Below are 20,503 nucleotides of genomic sequence, written 5' to 3' on the forward strand. Positions count from 1 at the left end.
AAAAAAATATATAAAGCCAATAGAAACGACAATTTAAAAATTTATATGTTTGTTTTATTAACTTTATTATGACTAACATTGTACTCGTACGCTACAAAATTATGGTATACACTTTCAATATAAGAGTGTAATGATTTTCGCAAACACAAAAGAATCGAAATAAAATGCAATCAAATTAAAAAAAAACAAAGAAAAAACATTACAGTTTGCAATACAAAACTCGATAATAATAAACAAAAATATTCCACGCTAGTGTGGAAGAGAAAAAACGTAAATGCATAAATGTGAGAAGCAACGCCAGTGTTGCATTAAAGTGTGACCGCAAAATATGTATGGGGGAGCGTGCACACCAGCTGAAAGTGGGTCCAGTGGGCAGGCAGTATTTATTTCACACGCCTTACCACGTCACGCGCTTCGAACTGCTACGGCTCCAACTATACAAAATATTTACTAAAAGTATAAGAATATTGCTGAAGGGGGACGATGGCATCTGGGTATGCAGTAGCGCCACGCTTATTTCCAGTAGAAAAGATGAGCGCTGCGCACGTCGAAGTGGTAGAAACGCAGCAACATATAATCCTGCCACTTGGTGGGCAACAATCTGTGGCAAAAGAGGAAACACGAGAAGTGAATGAGAAATGCTGGAAAGTGAATTAAAATAGAAAAAAAGCGAAAATTGCAACGGCAACGCGCTTCACAATTGCAGCATAATTAAATAATAACTGTAAAGTGGCGCATTCTTACCATCGTTTGCGCAATTTTATTATTATTTTTATTTTTATTTTTATTTTCTTTTCTGCTGTATGTGCAAGCTTCTTAATTGAATTTAATTATTTGCTACGCTGGCAACAATGGCCCACCTTTTAGCACTCACTCATTCACACACACACAAACACATTGAGAAACTCACCTGAGCAGCCATACAGTGAGTGCAAATATTTTCGGCACGTACACCATACGTTCGTTGTACAGCACACCGCGAACGATCTTCTCTGCGACATAGGGTGTCGGCAAGCCCGGATAACTGGCCATAATGCTGTGGAGAGCGGGTGAGCGAGGAAGGACACAGCCAGTTGTTCGCACATGATTTGAGGTTAATCCAATTAGGCGAGCGCATGCAGCCATAGTACACATATAACAGATGGCGATTGTCATAAAAATTACAATATAAAATAATTATTGAATCTATGTATGTATGTATGTATGTATGTTGGTGTATGTTATGTACGTCTGATGTGTTTGTATGTACTATTAATTTGTGGGTAGTATGTAAACGCAATGAAAGTGTAGTCCAATAATCGTTATGTAGCAGGAATTCACGCCAATTAATAGTAGGGGCAGAGAGAGGGCGGCCCGCAAGTGCCAAGAAAGCCACGAATTTTATCTTCGAGTATTTGCGTAACTATGTGTGCGAGCACTTTTGATTATTAAATTCCTCATCATTATAAAGAAGGCATACTGAAATACATATATATATATGTACGATACTTACAAGCAGGGGCGCACCCAGGAATATATTTTAGGGGGGGTTTTATATTTCTGAAGATATATCACTGGAAAATACTGAAAATTTGCTTGATAATACGCTATTTAAAATACATTTATGCAAGTTTTATGTACGATATGTAATAAATAAATAAACGTTTTAAAATTCATAAACTGCACTTTATTTACATAAGATTAACAGAACTTGTGTTTGTTGTTTTAACCGACTTCAAAAAAGGGGAGGTTATCAATTCGCCGGAATACATAACTTTTTTACCACTTGAACCGATTTCAATAATCCTTTTTTTATTGGAAAGATGGTACCTCAAGGGTCGTCCCGTAATTTGGTTTAGAGATCCGATGATTGGATCATGAAGAAATTAACGGTACCCCTAAATTTGTATATGAGAATTGAAGTCGGTTGTGTTCTTTCCTTAAAAACTACTTGTTTAATAAAAAGTTCTATAAACTCAAGATGCGCTCAACTTTCAAAAGTACCTAATAAAAATTTTAAAAAAGAGTCAGTAAAAATTAATTTATTGATTCCATGAATGTTTGCACTTTTATGTTCATTTTTTCGATTTCTGGTTTCTGGTTTTCGATAGTGATGGTGATTTTTCACGATTGCTAAATTTTTTTAATATTTCGAGTTCCGAAAAATTAACTGAACTCTAAAGAAAAACGAAAAATTCATATAAAACGACGGACGAGAAATGGAAAAGAAATTTTCTTCTACCAAATTTTCATAAATCAGTTTGCAGCTCTCAAGAAAAAAATGCTCGTATATTTATTTCCTCATGAAAATTTACAGCAAAAGCAAAGCGCTTTTTCAAGCAACAGAAATTATAATAAATATTTCTTATAATTTACTTGAGAGCTGGATTCTTAGCTTTAAGATACAGTTTGTATTTGAGGTTATTAGCTTTAGGGCGGGTTTGAACCCCAAAACCCACCCCTTGTGTGCGCTAATGCATCTGTATATAAATATGTACGATACTTACAAGTATTTGTATGTACATATGTATGTTTTTGCCGAACATCGCCATCTCTGCCGCACAGCATTAATTGGTTTTCATCATGCCACACATAATCTTACATAAACTTAGCCACAACCAGGTTTTCAGCATATTGATTGCATACATTTATGTATATGTGTTTATATGCAAGTATGCACATAATTATAGCTGATAAGTATGTAAGTACACTCACCCCGCATCACTAAGAAGCGGCAAGTCGCCACTTGTCTTCATTAGATAGGCATTTGCCACTGTGGTTCGTATATAATCGCAATCAGATAGACGTAATTCGCCGCGCAACGCTTCCATAAAGCCCATAATGCCATATTTGGTGGCGGTGTAAATGCCAGCGCCGGGCAACGGTACTAAACCTGTAATAATTAAATTTCGATTTGATTCAAAGAATGAAATGAGCAGCTAAATATGTGAAATTATGCGGCTTAATTATATTGTGTGTTGAAGGAATAGAGAAATACAATATTATCTGTGTTAAATTATCATTAGGAAATAGGTTTCGGTGAATTATTCCGTTTCGGAACAAATGAAGTGCGATGAAATCCGCTTAGGTAATCGATACCGTTAGCCTCTCTTGAAAAGCGCGAAATAGACTGATTCAAAAAAATCGAATACCTGTTTTTTCCAAAGCCCCTGTGAAAAAACTTCGAGAAGATGAAAAATGACGCCTGATAGCCCTTAATATTAAGAGGTGTTGTGGGGCGATTTTTCGTCATGCCTTGTCAAATTTGGCTAGGAGACAAACCAGTTTCGGTATTGTGCCATCTTCAGTGTCATTTTTCGATCTACATTATATAACCCACAAATGGAAAAATCTACTAACGAGCAGGTCTTACTGCCGGTTTCACGAAAGCAATTTAAATGAATAATTATTATTGAAATAGGAAAATCATTTCTCTCTTAAAATGGTTTCGTGAAACTGGCTATAAGTGTTTGTCTTTTAGCCATAAATGCCCTAAAAATTACATGAAATTGAAAAAATACATATATTTTCTTTTGAAAACAATAACAACTTATAATTAAAATTAAATATTATTTAAAAAACATACATTAAAGGAGGAAAAAAGGTTTATAAAAATTAGATCATATTAAAAAATGTTTCCCTTAATGCAATAAAATCTAGAAATTAAAAGAAACTCAAATTAAAAAATAAAATAATAATTAAAGAAAAAGAAGAAAATATAATAAGTTTCTAAAAATTAAATAAGATATAATAAAAATATGTCACTTTTTGAAATAATATAACCGAAAAACTAAAAGAAAAGTGCATTAAAAATATATAAATAAAAAAATAGAAAAAATTAAAAAGTTGCTATAAATTAATTGAATTAATTTCTCATTAATTGAAATTAAAATTAAAGTAAGTTCCTAAAACTTAAATTAAATTAAAGAGAAATATTTTTCTTTTTAAAATAACATAATCTAAAAATTTAAAGAAGAATAAAAAAATAAAAAAATGCAATAATAAAAATCGCTTTAAAAAATTCAAATCTAAAAGAAACTTAAATTAAAAAGAAAGAAAAATTTTAATAAAACTAATGATATTTTAAAAAGCAAATTAAACTTAAAAAATATATATTTTTTTTTAATAATAAAATCTTAAAAAAACACAAAAATAAATAAGAAATAAAATAAGTTTCTAAAAATTTAAATTAAATTGTATGGTCTTGCTAACGCGGCCATTGCGAGTGTTGAAGCAGCGCGAGCAAAATGGTATACATACATACATGAGCTTTTTGGCAAAGGGACTTTTCACCATGGAAGTTGGCAAGGGAGATTTTTTTTGTAAGACTTTCGTGACAGTCTTGCCTACTTTCTTTCAATTGTTTTATAAAAAAAAGCGTGCAACTCTTATTGCTAAAAGACAACAGAATAATAAGACCTCCTCGTTAGCAGATCGGCTTTTTGAAAGGGCGAACAATAGTTCTCCCGAAAGTCTTCCAAACCTTACCATCATTGTAAGACATCGTCCTCGTTTCTGCGTCACATAAAAGGAGGTGCTTATAAGGACGATTATTTTAATTCATCGAGAGAGTGACCTGATTTTCAATTGCCTACCGAGCTCTAAGTAACACCAATTGGCAATAGTTTTTCTGAGCTTAAGAAGATTATATGCGTATGACCAGGAAATACTTTGTCGTGTTTTCGTTCAACGCCAGACCAACCTATATATTTTATTTTTTCTGAGATTGATTGAGGCTTTGTAGAGATAGCTTCTCTCCGTGCTGTTAAAGGGCATGACTGGTGATTTGTTTATCTAATGCATTTTTCACGTTTTTAAATACTGTGAAAATCGTTCATTGGTGGATATTCCAGGTGCAGATCCGTCACACTGATTATTTCTTGGTTCATGAAAGGCTTAACTCGTTCACACAGAATCGTCATTGGACCTTACATGCCATAACAAAATGGTTTGTCTCGCTATTGTAACACGAACAGTTGACCCCTATAACTCCAGAAGTTAGGCTCCCTAGTGGAGAAGTCATCTCTGACAAGAACAAAATACGCTAAAAAGTGGAATCCTTTGTAGTTTCTGCAGCACTTACCTCGCAAAAAGGCCTACGCCCAGCCTTGCTTCGATACCAAATTTGTAGATGGGTACACAAACAGGTCAATTATTGAAGACAAAAGAGTCGCCGGTATTTATGAACCCAGCCTTGAACTTTCTAATGCAATGGGCACATGAAAACATGCCGGAAAGAATTTGATATGCGCTTTTTAACCTAAGTATCTAGCCCTGCAGCCATCAGGGCTCTCTCCGATAAGATTTTCACCGCCAGGGTTGTAAATAGTATTTTGGTACTCTTCAACTCTTGGTAACAAGAAACCAGTTAACAATGTGCTGGGTACGAGGCACAATGGCCTAACCAAGGGAAATAAGGTCGCGACCGAACTGGCGACAAATGGGTTATCTTATCATCTGATTTTGTTGGACTGGACTAATTTTTTAGACTGAATTCTCTTCGTTTTCCTTACTAAAAAATAGGTCGACTCAGAACGCATTAAGGAGTTGGGAGTCGTAAGGTGTCTTAGACAGGCTAGGCTACTGATTATCCATTTACTTGGGAGGACATTCATCTTCTACACAAACCCATCATCATATTGCTCTTTGAGTATTTGAGCGGTCATAACCGAACACGTTTTCATATTTTTACATCAGAATGCCGCCTTTCTCTTGAGAACGATGAGTCATCGGAACAAGAGATGGGCGCATGACAAAATATTCAATCCCCATCCCACCCATCTCCACGTTTTTTAGAATTGTACCGCGCGTTCGAATGGCTCAATGTAACTTCCGCTGCTGATTTCACACTCACCTGCCAAAGCTGATACTGCCACAACATGTCCTGATTTTCTAGCCACCATTTTCGGTAGAAATTCCTTAACGGTCTGTTAAATTAAATATGTTTCTTAGTAATTGTGTAATGTACGATTTCAATGAGATGAAACGCTTTACCACTCACCATAATATATGAACCCAAATTAACAGTGAGTATGGTTTCAATTTCATCGTTGGTCAAATGTGGTGTCGAGGTCATCGGCATTAAGGATGCATTATTTACTAAAATCTCAACAGGACCCAATTCTTTTTCAACCTTCACCGCCATCAGTTGCAATTCACGGGGCGACGAGACATCGGTCTGTATAAGAAACAAAAAACAAAAAAAAAATGTTTAATACATTTCCAATGAATGCTGCGGGGGAGTGAATTCCGCTTAAGCAAGGCTAATAAGATAAGTAAATTATTTTCAATAAACTTGTAGTAAAATATTCCAACTGTTGGAGCATACTCTTATTTATGCATGTATGTACATATGGATGGATGTGTGTACGTCCAACCATATGCAAATAGGCGTAAGTGCGTAAGGAGAGTAGCCTTGCAAGTAATTGGCTTATATTTACTACCACTGCAAGTGAAAGGAAAATGATTTTGTGTGCAAACATGCATACATACATATGTGTTCGCTGAGATATACACAGTACACTGGGGTGGTCCAAAAATGCAAGTGCAAAAAGTAAAGTTGGAATTTGTTATGTTCTCGCACCCTAGCTTTCCATGTATTCAAAATAAATATTTTTCGATGCTTACTCGGTTTCTCTTCAGGAGATTCCCAATAATAATACCCAATTTTTTTTTAACATTTTTTCATAGTAACAATATTTTATAGGGCCGCCAAAACCCCTAGAAAATGCCAGAAAATGCAATGGGTAGATAAATAACAAATCTTTAGTATTAAAAAATAGTTAAATAAACAATTGGGTACTGTTATTGGAAGTCTCCTGCTTTCCGATCTAAATATATTGATTTTCAAGAACTCCATACCACTTCCACGAAAAGTTGTTTTTCGCTTATAAAATACATGGAAACCTTTGAGCGACCTCTAAATATTTTTTTATTTCAAAATAAAAAATGGGGCTATATTTTTGTATGTACATAATAACGCTAGGGGGTGAGAGCATTTAAATTCCGACTTTACTTATATTGGACCACCCTAATGTGCACACACATTTATCGTCCTTGCATTGGTTTCGCTCTGCATGTGACTACCTACCTTATATGCTTTGGCCACGGCACTTGGTATTTTGGTAATGAGGTCAACTGTTTCGTAGCAGCCTTTTGAGTTCACATCCACAATGGCCAATTTGCAACCCTTACGAGCCAACTCAATGGCGATTTCCCGACCAAGGCCATTACCTGCACCCGTAACCTGTGAAGCGGACATATGAAAGAAAAAAATGTTTGTGGTTAAAAAACAAGTTGTATACAAATAACATAATTTATGTACATAACGATGGCCGTGTGCAATAACGACACAATTCAAAATTCAAAAAATAAAAACTGTTACTATTGTTAAGTGACTCTTGTCTCTAATCCTAGCCTAATCCATTTCCATCATTTACTAAAGTAAGCAGTAAGGATTGCTAAAGTAAGTATAAAAGCTTAGACTTGGATTCGACAAAGATTAGAGACATGAACCACTTAAGAGTAGTAACACTTTTTATTTTTTGAAATTTGAAGTGTGTCGTTATTCCACAGGACCATCGATATGTATATACATATTAACTAACAAATACCCGGCGCACGTTGCTATGCCAGGGAAAGGACACACGTTTTAGAGTTTTGAAGTTAAAGAGCTTTTTATATTCCTTAATGTTAACAAGAAAACAATATTTTTGGCTTTTTCATTTGCTCACATGCTACATGATTTTATTATGAGCTTGCTTTTGCACAAAATGTTCCACCTGATTTCCATCAAAAGGCTCGTCCCACATCAAGTCTCTATCTTACGAATTGGCAAAGGACTTTGGTGACGGCAGGATTTCTCCCAAGGAAATCGTAAAAATTAATCAAAGAAAAATATCCTTTGAAATTTTTATCCAACAATATCCTTATATACATATATTTATAGGATTTAAATTATACTATGATTCTTCAAAATTAATTCAAAATTAAAAATCTTGAAGGATAATATTTTTAAGGGCATTTTTGACATTTTTGACTTTGACTGCAAGTCGGCACGGGTTGCTCGTGCAATAGAAAAAAAAACAACTTTGAGTTTTTGGGACATACATATATTTTTCCAATTATTTTTGCTTTGAGATAAAAAAAATCTTACTTAAATCGACGAGCCAATCATTTTAACCCTCCAAATGCAATTAAAAAAGCTAATATCACTCACTTCTAATGCATTTCATTATTACTTAGAAGCGTAGTTTCCAAGCACTTGCCTACCCGTGATTATTAATTGAATTATTTCGATAACAATTTAGTCTCATTCGCCGCCAAAGAAAATTCAATACTAAACAATAAGCGCGCACGCTCCCATCTCCAATCGAACGAGTGCATATGTATATACAAACATACATACATATGTTCATAGTTATGTGCGTACTCCATATCTCGAGCGCAAGTTGCCTAGTAGTAGCTCACACTCATAAGTACATATATACATACATATGTACATATGTACATACATACATAGGACAACCGATTGCCAGCCATCGCTAACTCAATTAATGTCTTTTATTCGTTCAAATGATGCGCCACTCACATCTTGCCACTCCAATGCGCGACCAACAAATCCAGCACGCCACCCAGCTTGACCAAGAGCACATGCTGCTACAGCAATCAACATAGTTGTCATCATCGACATAATCATCATTATAATTATCAGTTTCAATGCATCGGCAACCGGCTGCCAGCAGGCAGCTAAATACCTACGGTGACCATATTTATGAGAATACGGGAAAAAAGAAAGAATTTTGCAAATTTTTTCCACAACAACTCACAGAACTTAAAGCCTTCTTCAATCGTCCTAGTTGTATTTCCCTGTAACAGTAGCCTTTTACCCCGTAAAATTAAAAAAAAAATTAAAAAAATCATTAAATTTTAGCAAAATAAAGTGCAATTTTAAGTCGCTAAGGCTTACCATTCATTTTTGGCATTCATTTTTTTTTTGCAGTGTTACGCTTTTTTTTCATACAAAGTAAGTATGTTCGACCATTTTATTTTTTAAGAGAAGCAAATGAGCAGAACTTTCCTCTCGCACTTTATTATACTCAATTTTTATGAGTTACAAAACTGCAAACAAACATTTTTTTTTTAAATATTCTAATTAAAAAGTTTGCAGAATTAATTTTTATAGTTTTTTGCATAAAGTAGCAAATTTGTTGTTATATTCGTTTTGCTAGGAAAAGAGCTTTACTTTGATAAAAATAATTAATAAACAATAAATAAACTAAGGAAAAATAGCCAAAACTTACTAAAATGTCGAGTCCTAATTTCTATTTAGGTCACTGTAATTATTCCTCGATTCCAGTCACAGGCATTCAGATTAGAAAATAATAACTGTTTATGGAGAAAATTACGTTCATATACCAACATCACTTAAAACTCGTTCATAGGCATACCACTTTAATGAACTGTTAAGGCGTCGAAACACCGAATACAGGACAAATACAGGACATTAAATGATATACAGAACATTTGGCGTCCCGTATAAAATAAATAAATTACCAGTGGGTCAAAAAAGAGGACTGTCCCGTATAATACAGGACGGATGGTCACCGCATATACATATACCAGCCATTCAAGGCACCCCACTAAGTCCACGCTGTAGCCAAAGTCTTCCAATGTGCCGCTGCTGTCGATGTAATCAAATGCGCTGCGAAATTTCTCATATTCGAGGCGCTTTTGTTTTGTTTCGCAGCATTCACAAATACATACATAGTACATATATGTAAGCACATAGTTGCTATATTGGCTACATGCACATTACTCATACGCCCCAGTGAGCGGGCACTCAAATAATTCAAATTGTTACCCATTCGAGTGCTTTCATATGCCAACATACAAATTTACATTCGTACAAATGTATATAAGTATGAGAATTTTTTTTTTGTATGTGCATACATATCTACATGCATGTTTGACATTTTATTATTAGCAGGGTGCTGCTAAGACCTCTGCGCCTGACCCCTGCCGCTCATTTTTGCGGCTGATGACTACACACGCGTTTATCTAGCTGCTTTCGCTGTCAACATTTGTGAGTATGTAAACATGTTTGTATGTATGTACATATGTATGTGCTATGATGTATGCGCTCTGTTTGTACGTACATACGTATGTAATCAGTTTACCATTGACAGGCAACATTCAGCACGAGACATATTGCTTATAAGCGCAAACATATGCTAATTGCCATATTAGCGCAAAAAAAATCCCATGTTTTCCTTTCATCAAAGCGATTTTAGTTTAGCATTTTTTCCTCCTTTTCACATACATATTTTTCATTCATATTTATTTCCCACATTGCTCATTTACTTTATACTTTTACGTGCTTGTTTACGGGTATATTTAAATTTTTGTCTTTTTTTATTTATGCATTGGGACGCTATTTCTATTCATGTATGTACATACTTACATACATACCTGCTTTTTATGGTTTTTTGCATTTTCTCACTTCGCTGTTGACGGCAATTTTATACCGTTAATTATACGACTTTAGTAGTACGGTCTTACGGCAAAAGCATTACCGCATTCAGCAGACGGCATTTGAATAAAAATACATATGTATAAGTATTTTTTTATAGTTTCGCTAACGACCATTAAGTGTGCTAAACATTAGGTATTTACATAAAAATTTCAAGTAATTAATTTGGGGGTAGTTAAATTCAGTTAACGTTTAAAATTGAAAACCATTAATTAAAACTCTACGTCTACTGTTAAAGCCCAACATTTGAAAAAAGGAGCTAGTCCAGAAGTAGTTAGAGTGCTGCGAAATACCTTGAGTGCAACTTGGCTGTCACTACAGACATCTGAACTCCTCCTACTCCACCTATTTTTCATCACTTAGTCCATGGCCTTAAGGATCGCAAATATCTCAGCTTGGAATACCCAGGCTTACTTCCCAAAAGAGACGTGAATATGGTCCCTATTACCTTCAAGAGACTCTCCAGATTCTAACCCTTTATAAGTTTTAGAGCCATCAGTGTAGATTCCACAATGTGTAGGCCCTGACTCGGTATTGTAGCTAAGCCAGCACTCAGTCTCAGGAAACTCAGCATTGTGGTATCTCTTCACCAAATGCAATTGTTACTTACTATTCTATGGTAATGAAAAGACATTAACATCGGGATCTCTGCATTCATCAATTTCCTCCTCACTCCACACTACCACCACGCATAGTGGGATTTCGACGGAAAAATTTTTTTTTTTTTTTTCTAACATTCAATTCTTATACATAGTTGGATGGTTTAGCCTTATAAAGCCATATCTGAATAAGAAAAAAATCATTATAACTTTTTACGAAATTGACTATTGTAATAACTTCAACTTTAGGCTATTTAAGAAATGAATCACATTGGAGAGTGCCATGTTCCAAATTTGGAATGCAGAAGGTACTAGTTCCCCAAGGTGTATCTGTCTGCGGTTCATGATACGTGGGCAGTCCCATCCCAGAATGTGCTGTGGGGTTTCGCGCACCAGCCCACAAAACCTGCAGTCCGTGTCTAGAAAAAGCCCCATTTTATTCAAATGGTACTTTAACTTGCAGTGCCCGGTACCAGGTGTCCTAAGCACTAAGACCCTGCCGGCTAAACTCAAGGAAGGAGTTAGGAATCTCTTTGATTGTTTCATTCCCTTTGACCTCTAGTGGGCAGCAATTTGAAGGTCTTCCCAGCTCCTAAGTAGCTCAGCCGTGTATCATTTAGAAGTCCCACAAAAAGGCTCGTCGTATTTGGACTCAACATTTTGCGAGACAAAAACCAAAGTCTTGCGAACGTTCTGCTAGAGAACAAACCGGGGAAAAAAATTTGCGAACTTAACGTTAAGAAAGATAGGGACGTCTGCGTGTTGGGATTAGTGAGAACGATTTTTAATTCTAAGCCAGAGCAAAGCTGGATCATTTAAACTTCCTGATCGTTTATCATAAGGGTGAACTGTTCATTTATGGGACAATTTTACATTTTGTGTGCAAGAAAAGTTCGTGTCCTAAGTCTTTCGTTGACTTAATATGCATAATTATATTTTAGTACTTTTTAATCTATTCTAATTTTAAAAAAAAAATCAAACTAATAGAACGCTATTAGACATACTTAGTTCTCGCTTCCATTCTTTGCGAATATTTCAGAGAACATTTGTTCCCGTTTTGTTCTCTGTCTAAAAGTTCCTGAGACTTTATTTCCCAAATTGTTCTTTGAGAGATAGTTCCTTATTTTGTTTCCGTTTTGTTCTCTTCCAAAACGTTCCTGTTTGTTCTTTTAGAAGTGATCCTGAAACTATTGTTTGTATTTTGTTCTCTTCGGAAACGTTCTACAGGGTTCTTTTCTAATATAATTCCCATTGAGAATATTCTCGATAATTTTATTCTCATTTTGATTTTGAGTTTGCAACGTTCTTGGGAACATAACTAGGAGAATGACAATTAGTTTCGATTAAAGCTTTTGTTCTGGCTGCCTGCTATGTATGAATTTGCATCTATTTTTAAATTTTGAAAGCAAAACGACAGTGAAACAGATTTCTTTCAGCGTTTTCCAAATGTTCCATTAGAATGTTCTCACAATGTAGAATGTGGTTTTCTCAAGATTTTAAAAATGTTGATCTTTATAAAGATTTTTTTGGGGCATTTCGGGATTTTTTTTTAGGGTTTATTCCCCGAATTTTGGGAATCGTCAGTTTTATCGTTACGATCGAATCGTAAATTTGCCTTTTATGAATGCCTTAAATTAAAAAAAAAAAAATTAATATTTTTTTCACAAAATAATAAAAGTCAATAGGCTATGCAAAATTGGTTTATTGATTATATAACGCTAAATGACAAAATCTGATGCTCTTGGAATAAAAACTACATTTGTACGTGTATTCAAAATAGCAACAAGTAGATGTGTTTCTCAAGTTTAATATCACTCAATCTAAAGGATTTTATTTTATTTTTTTTTTGGAGAATGATATCATTCCAATTGCGAAAATGCGTACACGCAAACACATATGTATATGTATGTACGTCCATAAATTTTACAAATAAATTAACCCACTATTTGTGCGCATTCCCAAATAAAAGCGACATTTAAACGCGTCTTGCCAAAATTCTACCTCAAATTGCTTAAACAATAAAAAATATATGTATATACATATATATGTCAATTGCTATACGTATTTACATATGTATGTTTGTTCATAAAAATGATGTTTGTTAACTGAGTGATTGAATTCTCAATGAGTGAAACAACAAAGACGAAATCGGTAATCAAATCAACAAAATATGCGCATCTACAACGAGTCATCATGCTAATTGACCGCGCAATACAGATCGAATCAGTATACATCATCGTAGTCATATATATATGTATAGTAGAAAAATTTAAGCCAAGCAGAAATTTCTCCAAATACTATAAAAACTGATCGCATGTAAATTGGAACGGTATAAAGTTGTTATATAAACATGTATGTATGTATGAATTAGTCTAAGATCCGACAATGGATGAAATCTAATTTGTATGAAATTTAACTTGTTAGTATTTATTTCGCGAGTGAATTGGCTGAAAAAATCCTGGACAGGATATTTTGAATTAAACATTCAAAAATTTGATTTTTTTTTTAATTTAGTATTTTTTTAACAAAATATATACCAATCGAAAGCATTAAGCCTAGAGAATGTGAACGCATTGGGTCAGGTAGGCAAACTAGTAATTTTCACTAATCTGGTTAACACATTCTGTAGGCGTTATGCTTTCAATTGGTATATACATACATATGTAATTTGTTCATTAAACAAATGGGTGCAAAATTAAAAACAAAAATAATAATAATAATTTTTGAATATTTAAATTTCATACAGAGTAGATTTCATCTATTAAAAGGATGGGTCAAGGACGTGCCCTTGTCGGATCTCCTACTATGTATATGTACATATCGCATGTTAAATAATTTTAAATTTTAAATTTTTTGGGAAAATCAATTTATACAGTTGGTATACCAAAAGACAAATGGAAAGACACATATTTTCCCCATTTTTGGTAAGTTTGCTCATCTATAAGGCTGAACCTATTCTCCTTATTAAACTTATGCATACATATTTCGAAGTGCTTGAGCCGAAAGTATGGTGAGACAAACTTTCACTGAACACAGTTTTGACCGGCCACACGCAGCGAGTAAAGCCCAATAGATGCAACTTTTGACAGACTGCATCAGAACGGGAACTTACGTAGTGCTTAGTGCTGCAATCACCTCCTAACGGCATACTGAGAAATGGAAGATTACACAAACAGAGTGGTTCAGTTGAGTTAACTTGACTAAACTGAGCTGGGGTCATTGAATCAACTAGCGTAAATTTTTTGATTTCTAATTTCTAATTTCCAATCCCTAATTCAATAAGCTACTCCCCAACTCCTGTCATTGTAGACAATTTTTTCGCGATGCCTTAACTTTTTCTGCTGGGTACAGCTAACTTCATTACTTGTACGTCTACATGAGTAATATTATCATCAATATCTTTAAAATCAAGGGCACGAAACGCTGAACAACCACCGGTTCACAATCAGAGGCGTTGAAATCAATGAGTGAATTTTGCTAAAACGTCATCAACTGGATATGCTGAACGAACGTTTACCCCTTCGACATCCAAGTGAGACGAGTAGAACTTGCAAATGGTGAATAAATGCTTTGAGATGTTACGAGAACAAAACCGGATGCTAGGGTGGTCAAAAATGCATGCGAAAAAAAGAAAAGTTGGAATTTTAATGCTCTCACCTCCTAAAGTTATTCTAACTATGTGTATCGAAAAAATATACCACTTTTTTTATCAAAGATTATTTGGAGGTCACTCAAAGTATTTTTTATATAAAAAAAAAAAATCGTAGAAACGGTGTGGAATCATTTAAAATCCATATGTTTCAATCGGCAACTCTTCAGGAGACTTCAAAGAATACTACCCAATTGTTCATTTAACCATTTTTTATTATTTAAGTTTCTTTATGGATATCGAAATTGCATTTTTTGCGGTTTTTGGGGACCAATAAAAAATTATTTATTTATAAATTTACAATTTAATATTATTCTTTGAAGTCTCCTGAAGAGAAACAGATTGTAACGATTGAAAAATACTTAGTTTCAAAGATTATTTACTATTTCCGCAAAAAATTGTTTTTCCCCATATAAAATATATGGCAAACTTTGATCGACCTCTAAATATCTCTTGATTTCAACCACAAAAAAATAGGTGTATATTTCTTTCGATACAGCAAAATCCTACTTTACTTTATTTGGACCACCCTAATGTATACACAGTGGAGTATTTTAGCGGATTGGAGAGGAGTGTGGCGAAAAACAAGTTTCTGACTTTATTTGTGTAGTGTGCGAAGAAAAAAAGCATTGACAACGGGACGCACGTCGAATCGCAAAAAAAGGTGAATAAAAATACTAGTAACAATATAAAATATGCACTAATTTGCACGTTCGGCGAGCAGCATTCCTCAGGTGGTTGCCGCTAGCCGTTTGCCGCTTGCTACACGCCGGGACTGACCTTGGGTGCGCATTTGTTAAAACAAAAAAAAAAACAAAAAACATTATATATAAAACTATACACCGCTTGCTTACTCGCATTTCGCTAGTTTGTTTTAACAATAAATACATTTTTAATTAAATTTATTTCAAAAACAAACATATGTTGCTATTTTGTATGAAAACAAGCTGTGTCTAAGCTAAAAGTCGCGACTTGAGTCAGTTGAACGTCAACGAGTCCGGTAGAGTTACCAAACTAATTATGAAAATAAACAATAAATCTGCTTACTAACATACATACAAACATATATATATGAAGAAAAACAAAAGCTTGTATACAGTAAACAAATAAATATTTTCACTTTTGTTGTCGCACTATGCTGATAAATGCATACATACATACATACATACATACATACACGCTACGCCACACCCAAGCCTGTTCGAACTCAAATAAACTTTTCGTAAAGCGCGCTTCGCTTGTCTTATACGAAAATATCTACTACTTTACGGATTCATAACTAGAAGTACGACTTACTAACATACCCTGTGGGGAAAATCTCTAGTTCTGAACTGGGGCGTTTCTAGTACATTTAGACCCAGTACTGGTTCGCGATAAATCTCTTTTGCATGCAAGCAACTGGCGAATTTAACATGGCGATGTCCTAGGAAGTGTCAATTGCCCCCCGCTGCATCCCTTTCTCGATAGTTCCGAACTAGCCCTAAATTCTATAGTTCCGAACCAGTTCTAAAATCGACAGACGAAAGAAAAAGGTATTATGATTTTTCAGTCTTTTCGGTTCTTCCGTGTGCGATTTTACATTATTTTCAAAGAAACGTTTTTTTCAATTTGAAATTAAATTTGTTTGAATGATTGTAAGAAATGTACGTTTACATACCTTTGGCTGTAGCTGACTTTGCAGAGGTGCTCGCTGTTATTTGTTACATTCCAGTTGGCCCCAAGATGTTAGTATGTTAATACAAAGTTGTGTTTGTATTACCAAACTATGAAATAGCATCTGCGAAGTGCAGAATGAAAGTGCATTTGAACGAAAAAGCCGCCGAACACATATCTATGTAAAGTAAACAAGCCCCCCGCTGCATCCCTTATTCGATAGTTCCGAAATAGTTCTAAATTCGACAAATAGGATCTAGTTCGTTCTGCATCCCTTTTTCTATAGTTCCGAACCATTTATAAATTCGTCACTTTAGATATAGATTTCTAGTGAAAAAAACTGAAAAAATTAGTTTCTTAAAAGTACCACTTTTCGCCGATTTTGGACTGGTGGGGATCTAGTTCCTATCGGACTATTTCTTTTTTGGCGATAAAGACCTAGTACGGAACTAGAAATTTGATTCACTAGTCCGCGGTTTCCCTGCAGGGTACATATGTATGTACGTACATACAATATTTACCTTAACCAAAGTTTGCTTATTAAGAAGTAAATATTATTGTAGGGGAATAAATTGCTGCATCGGCGGAAATCTGCGCTTTACATACTTACTACATAAGTATGTTGTATGCAAATACATAAAAGCACTAAAAGCACTAATGTATGTATGTATGTATGTATGTACTATGTAGGCATAGGCGTGTTCAAACAAAATTTTTATTAGTAATATTGTTAATCAAAGCGTTGCGACTAAAACATTTGTGGGAGCGGTTGGCCGCTACCTGAGCGGCTGGCTATTGGCTACACACGCGCATCGATGCGTTACGTGAATTCAATGAATTCATGAAGATGACGTTATCGATCTTCGAAATGCATAAGAAAGGCGCTAATGAGAATTGTTTTGGGCAAAGCATTTATTAAAGCGCGTTGAAAGAAATTACATATTTTTCAAAAAGGAATATTTTCTCGAATCTCCTCTATCGAATCACTTTAAATGGAAGGATTGCATATTTTTACATTTAATGGAATTTAAAAAAACATACCTTACTTTCTGTTTGCTCACTTGGGAAAGGAAAACATTGGAAGTAGAGGCGGATTCATCGTTCGTGTCCGGACACTTTTTGTTAGTTATTCCTTTCCTACTCTGTCTTACTGAGACAGCGACAAAAATGTGCTGAACACTCTTTGTTCGAATGGTCGGCTTCACACTGGATCATTTCTGCGAGGGTAAGTTTCTGGTGAGGTAAAGTTTCTCAAAAAGTTGTGCCAGCTTCTACCCCGCATTAAAGTGGCAGTTCTGCTGCAGCGCACTAACACTTCACGCTACGTAAATTTCAAGCGCAAAGTAACAAATGCATTCAAACGTCCAATGCCTCCATATACACATTTTGTTCTGCTGTTGTTCTGCTACTTTTCATCCAGTGTGAAACTGTAAGAATAATTGTTCTGTCATTCTAGTGTGAAACAGCCCAATCAAATTGATTTTGCAAACGCTACACAACAGAGTTCCTCCCTTTAAACAATTTTCTGAGTACTCAGAATTTATGAGTCTGAAATGAGTATTTCTTTCGTCATAAATACATATAATTCATAGACCAGTCAACCTGACTGACTCGTTTCGGACTCGTTTGGTGTCATAAATTCTGAGTTGAACAAAAGCAACAAAGTTAAAGACCATTTGTTTTTAAGACTCAACACGCTTCATATAACAGACTCTTATATAACTATTAACTTAGATTCATATTGGAGAGCCCTCCTAAGAAGGGAAATATTTATGCTCTTTTATGGCTCTTTTTTGAGCTCATAATGAGCGTTACAACTCAGAATTCTTGGACTTTTCTGCTTCTAAAATGAGTCTGAATGTTCATAGGGCTCTAGCGACTAATATGTATGGACTTATTAAAGCAACAAGCGACTGGTGAGAACGGCCTTTCAACTAATCGCTGCCAATGAAGTTTGGGGGCAGCCAACATTTTATTCAACAAATCGCATCTAAAATTGCCTGTAAATCGCCGCAGGGACTCTAATCGGGCAATTCGCAAGTAGAAACCCAACATTAACGACAGCTAAGGGACGTTCTCATCGTACAGCCAGAAGGCTCTAGTATTCCAAGAATCTCATCAACCGACTCCAATCGGTTCTCTTTAGAAGGAATATCGGTGATGTAATATGGCTGGGATGAGGAAAAAACTTGTTTGGTGTTGCGCTAGACGTAGTGGGACCACGTGGGAGTGGTCCGCAGAGCACAAGGGATTCCAATTAAAGCATTGATGGCAAAATTTATTGAATTATATTTCCATAAAACAATTAATCTAATTCAAAAAAATGACCCAGCGCTTAGCCATGGCTTCTGTGACGTAGAATGAAGTTATTGATGCCTTCCATACACTATCCTCGATTATTGGTTTCCAGAACAAGTTGTTATCTATGATCAAGTCCAAATATGTATCATGGAAGTTGAATGTGATGGATGTAAACGCCTTCATCTTCCTCTGTTACCAGCATCGCGGCCCGCGTTGAATACTTTCAGAGCAGGAGCGGATCCGTTGAATTTTAATTCGCTGTACTGTGTCTATATCGTTGTAAAGCTCATACAGCTCATCATTAAGTCGTCTCAGGTTCAAATAGCCCTTCTAAAGCTCCTACGAACCCCAAAAACCCCAAAACTACCCCTTGTGTGCGCTAATGATGTATACAGTATGCATCAGTAATTAAGTGCATAGGTCTTCTATGAACTCCGACATAAATGGGTCATATGACGGCAAAGACTTAGGCAGGTGGGGTCAAAGATCCCTTCATTGCTCTTCGTCCTTCTCTTTCATTTGGACGAGATGTTGAATAACCTCACTTTGATGCGGATAGTTGCTAGATGGAAGCTCTTCCACCAGGGTGAACGAAAGTATTCGGAGACGGAGTCTCTATCCCAACACAAATCTATTCCTCCACAAATCTACTTTGGCCACGGGAGGCAGTTTAAAAACAGATCCCTTTCTCGACGGTGCTCAAATCTCACATAATTTCCGCCTTTTTTTATAGCGCAGAAACATGGGTGATGTCGAGCAAAAATGAGAAGACCTTCGAGTGAACATTGACATAGTTAAGAGCATACGATTACAACGTTTGTGATCGTTGTGATCATGGATACCAACGCTTTAGTGAAAAGATTTTTCGACTCGGCACCCATCGGGAACCACGAGCACAATGAAAGGACCAATTGTAGAGTAACCTGTCTAGCGGAGGCGACTGGCGAAGTTTTTTGTTCAGGACCCATACCGACGAACAGTTGTAGAGCCTAATAAGGAGAGGAAATCTTTTTTCACATACACCAATCGATATTAAATGCCTTCTGCGGCTATTTCGTTGCGGCACCTGCACTCATTTGGCAAGCCAGTCCACCCGCCAAAGTCGGCGGTCCAATTGTTTGGTGGCCAAATACGCAACGACTGGTAAATTAACAGCCAACACCTGTACGACAATGAAACGTCTACAAACTGCCACCAGCGACCCGTCTCGATTGAAAATCTCTTTACAATAACTACATATATACACAATTGGTAATCTATCATTGACTTTCGCAATGGCACACATATGACTCCACCCACCTCTTAAGTTGTCTTATTTTTTTATCTACTATTTTCACAATCTTGCACCATTCAAGTACTTTCCCTTCAAAGTTCCATTTTTTGATGCGCTTTCTTACTCACCGATCGCCACCCACTCCACACTTCCACGTAAAACTTACCACTGCCACTTTACCGCGCACATCCTTCTCCTTCACGCCCAGCGAAAACAAGTAGTCCAGCAAATGTTTCAAAAAAACGGCAAACAGTATGAACGGCAGTAACAAAAGGAAAACGATCACCTTTAGATTGTAGATGCCACGCGCGGTTTCGTCATTGCGGCGCGCATTTGTTGGCCTTATTGTTGTCGTTGTTGTTGTCACAGATGCTGGCAGGACGGGCGCGGTCGCTGGTGCAGAACCTGGAGCTGGAGCTGGAGCTGGCACAGAGGTGGTGGTGCGCGTAAATGTCGTTGTTTTTGCTGTTTCTACCATTTTTGCAGAGAACTAAATATACACACTCAGCTACAAAATG

General features: G+C 35.7%; 1 protein-coding gene across 2 annotated transcripts in view; it reads right to left on the minus strand.

The window, feature by feature from the left end:
- Window positions 1-32: 32 nt before the first annotated feature.
- LOC118737031 (short-chain dehydrogenase/reductase family 16C member 6) overlaps window positions 33-20,503 on the minus strand; it is a 29,133-nt gene continuing 8,662 nt past the window's right edge. Inside the window, exons 3-9 of one of the 2 annotated variants that reach the window (XM_036467266.1) lie at window positions 20,152-20,503; window positions 7,070-7,225; window positions 5,981-6,157; window positions 5,834-5,906; window positions 2,695-2,872; window positions 911-1,036; window positions 33-601 (exon numbers count right to left, since the gene is read on the minus strand). In XM_036467266.1, the coding sequence (XP_036323159.1) occupies window positions 514-601; window positions 911-1,036; window positions 2,695-2,872; window positions 5,834-5,906; window positions 5,981-6,157; window positions 7,070-7,225; window positions 20,152-20,463 (1,110 nt within the window). In that variant the 5' untranslated portion in view covers window positions 20,464-20,503 and the 3' untranslated portion in view covers window positions 33-513. Of the gene's footprint in view, window positions 602-910; window positions 1,037-2,694; window positions 2,873-5,833; window positions 5,907-5,980; window positions 6,158-7,069; window positions 7,226-8,569; window positions 8,687-20,151 lie in introns of those variants that run through there. The other variant, XM_036467267.1, reaches the window with a different exon arrangement.

This window comes from Rhagoletis pomonella, unplaced genomic scaffold, assembly GCF_013731165.1.
Source record: "Rhagoletis pomonella isolate Grant_MI unplaced genomic scaffold, Rhpom_1.0 Rhpom_scaffold_00004, whole genome shotgun sequence".
NCBI lineage: Eukaryota > Metazoa > Arthropoda > Insecta > Diptera > Tephritidae > Rhagoletis > Rhagoletis pomonella.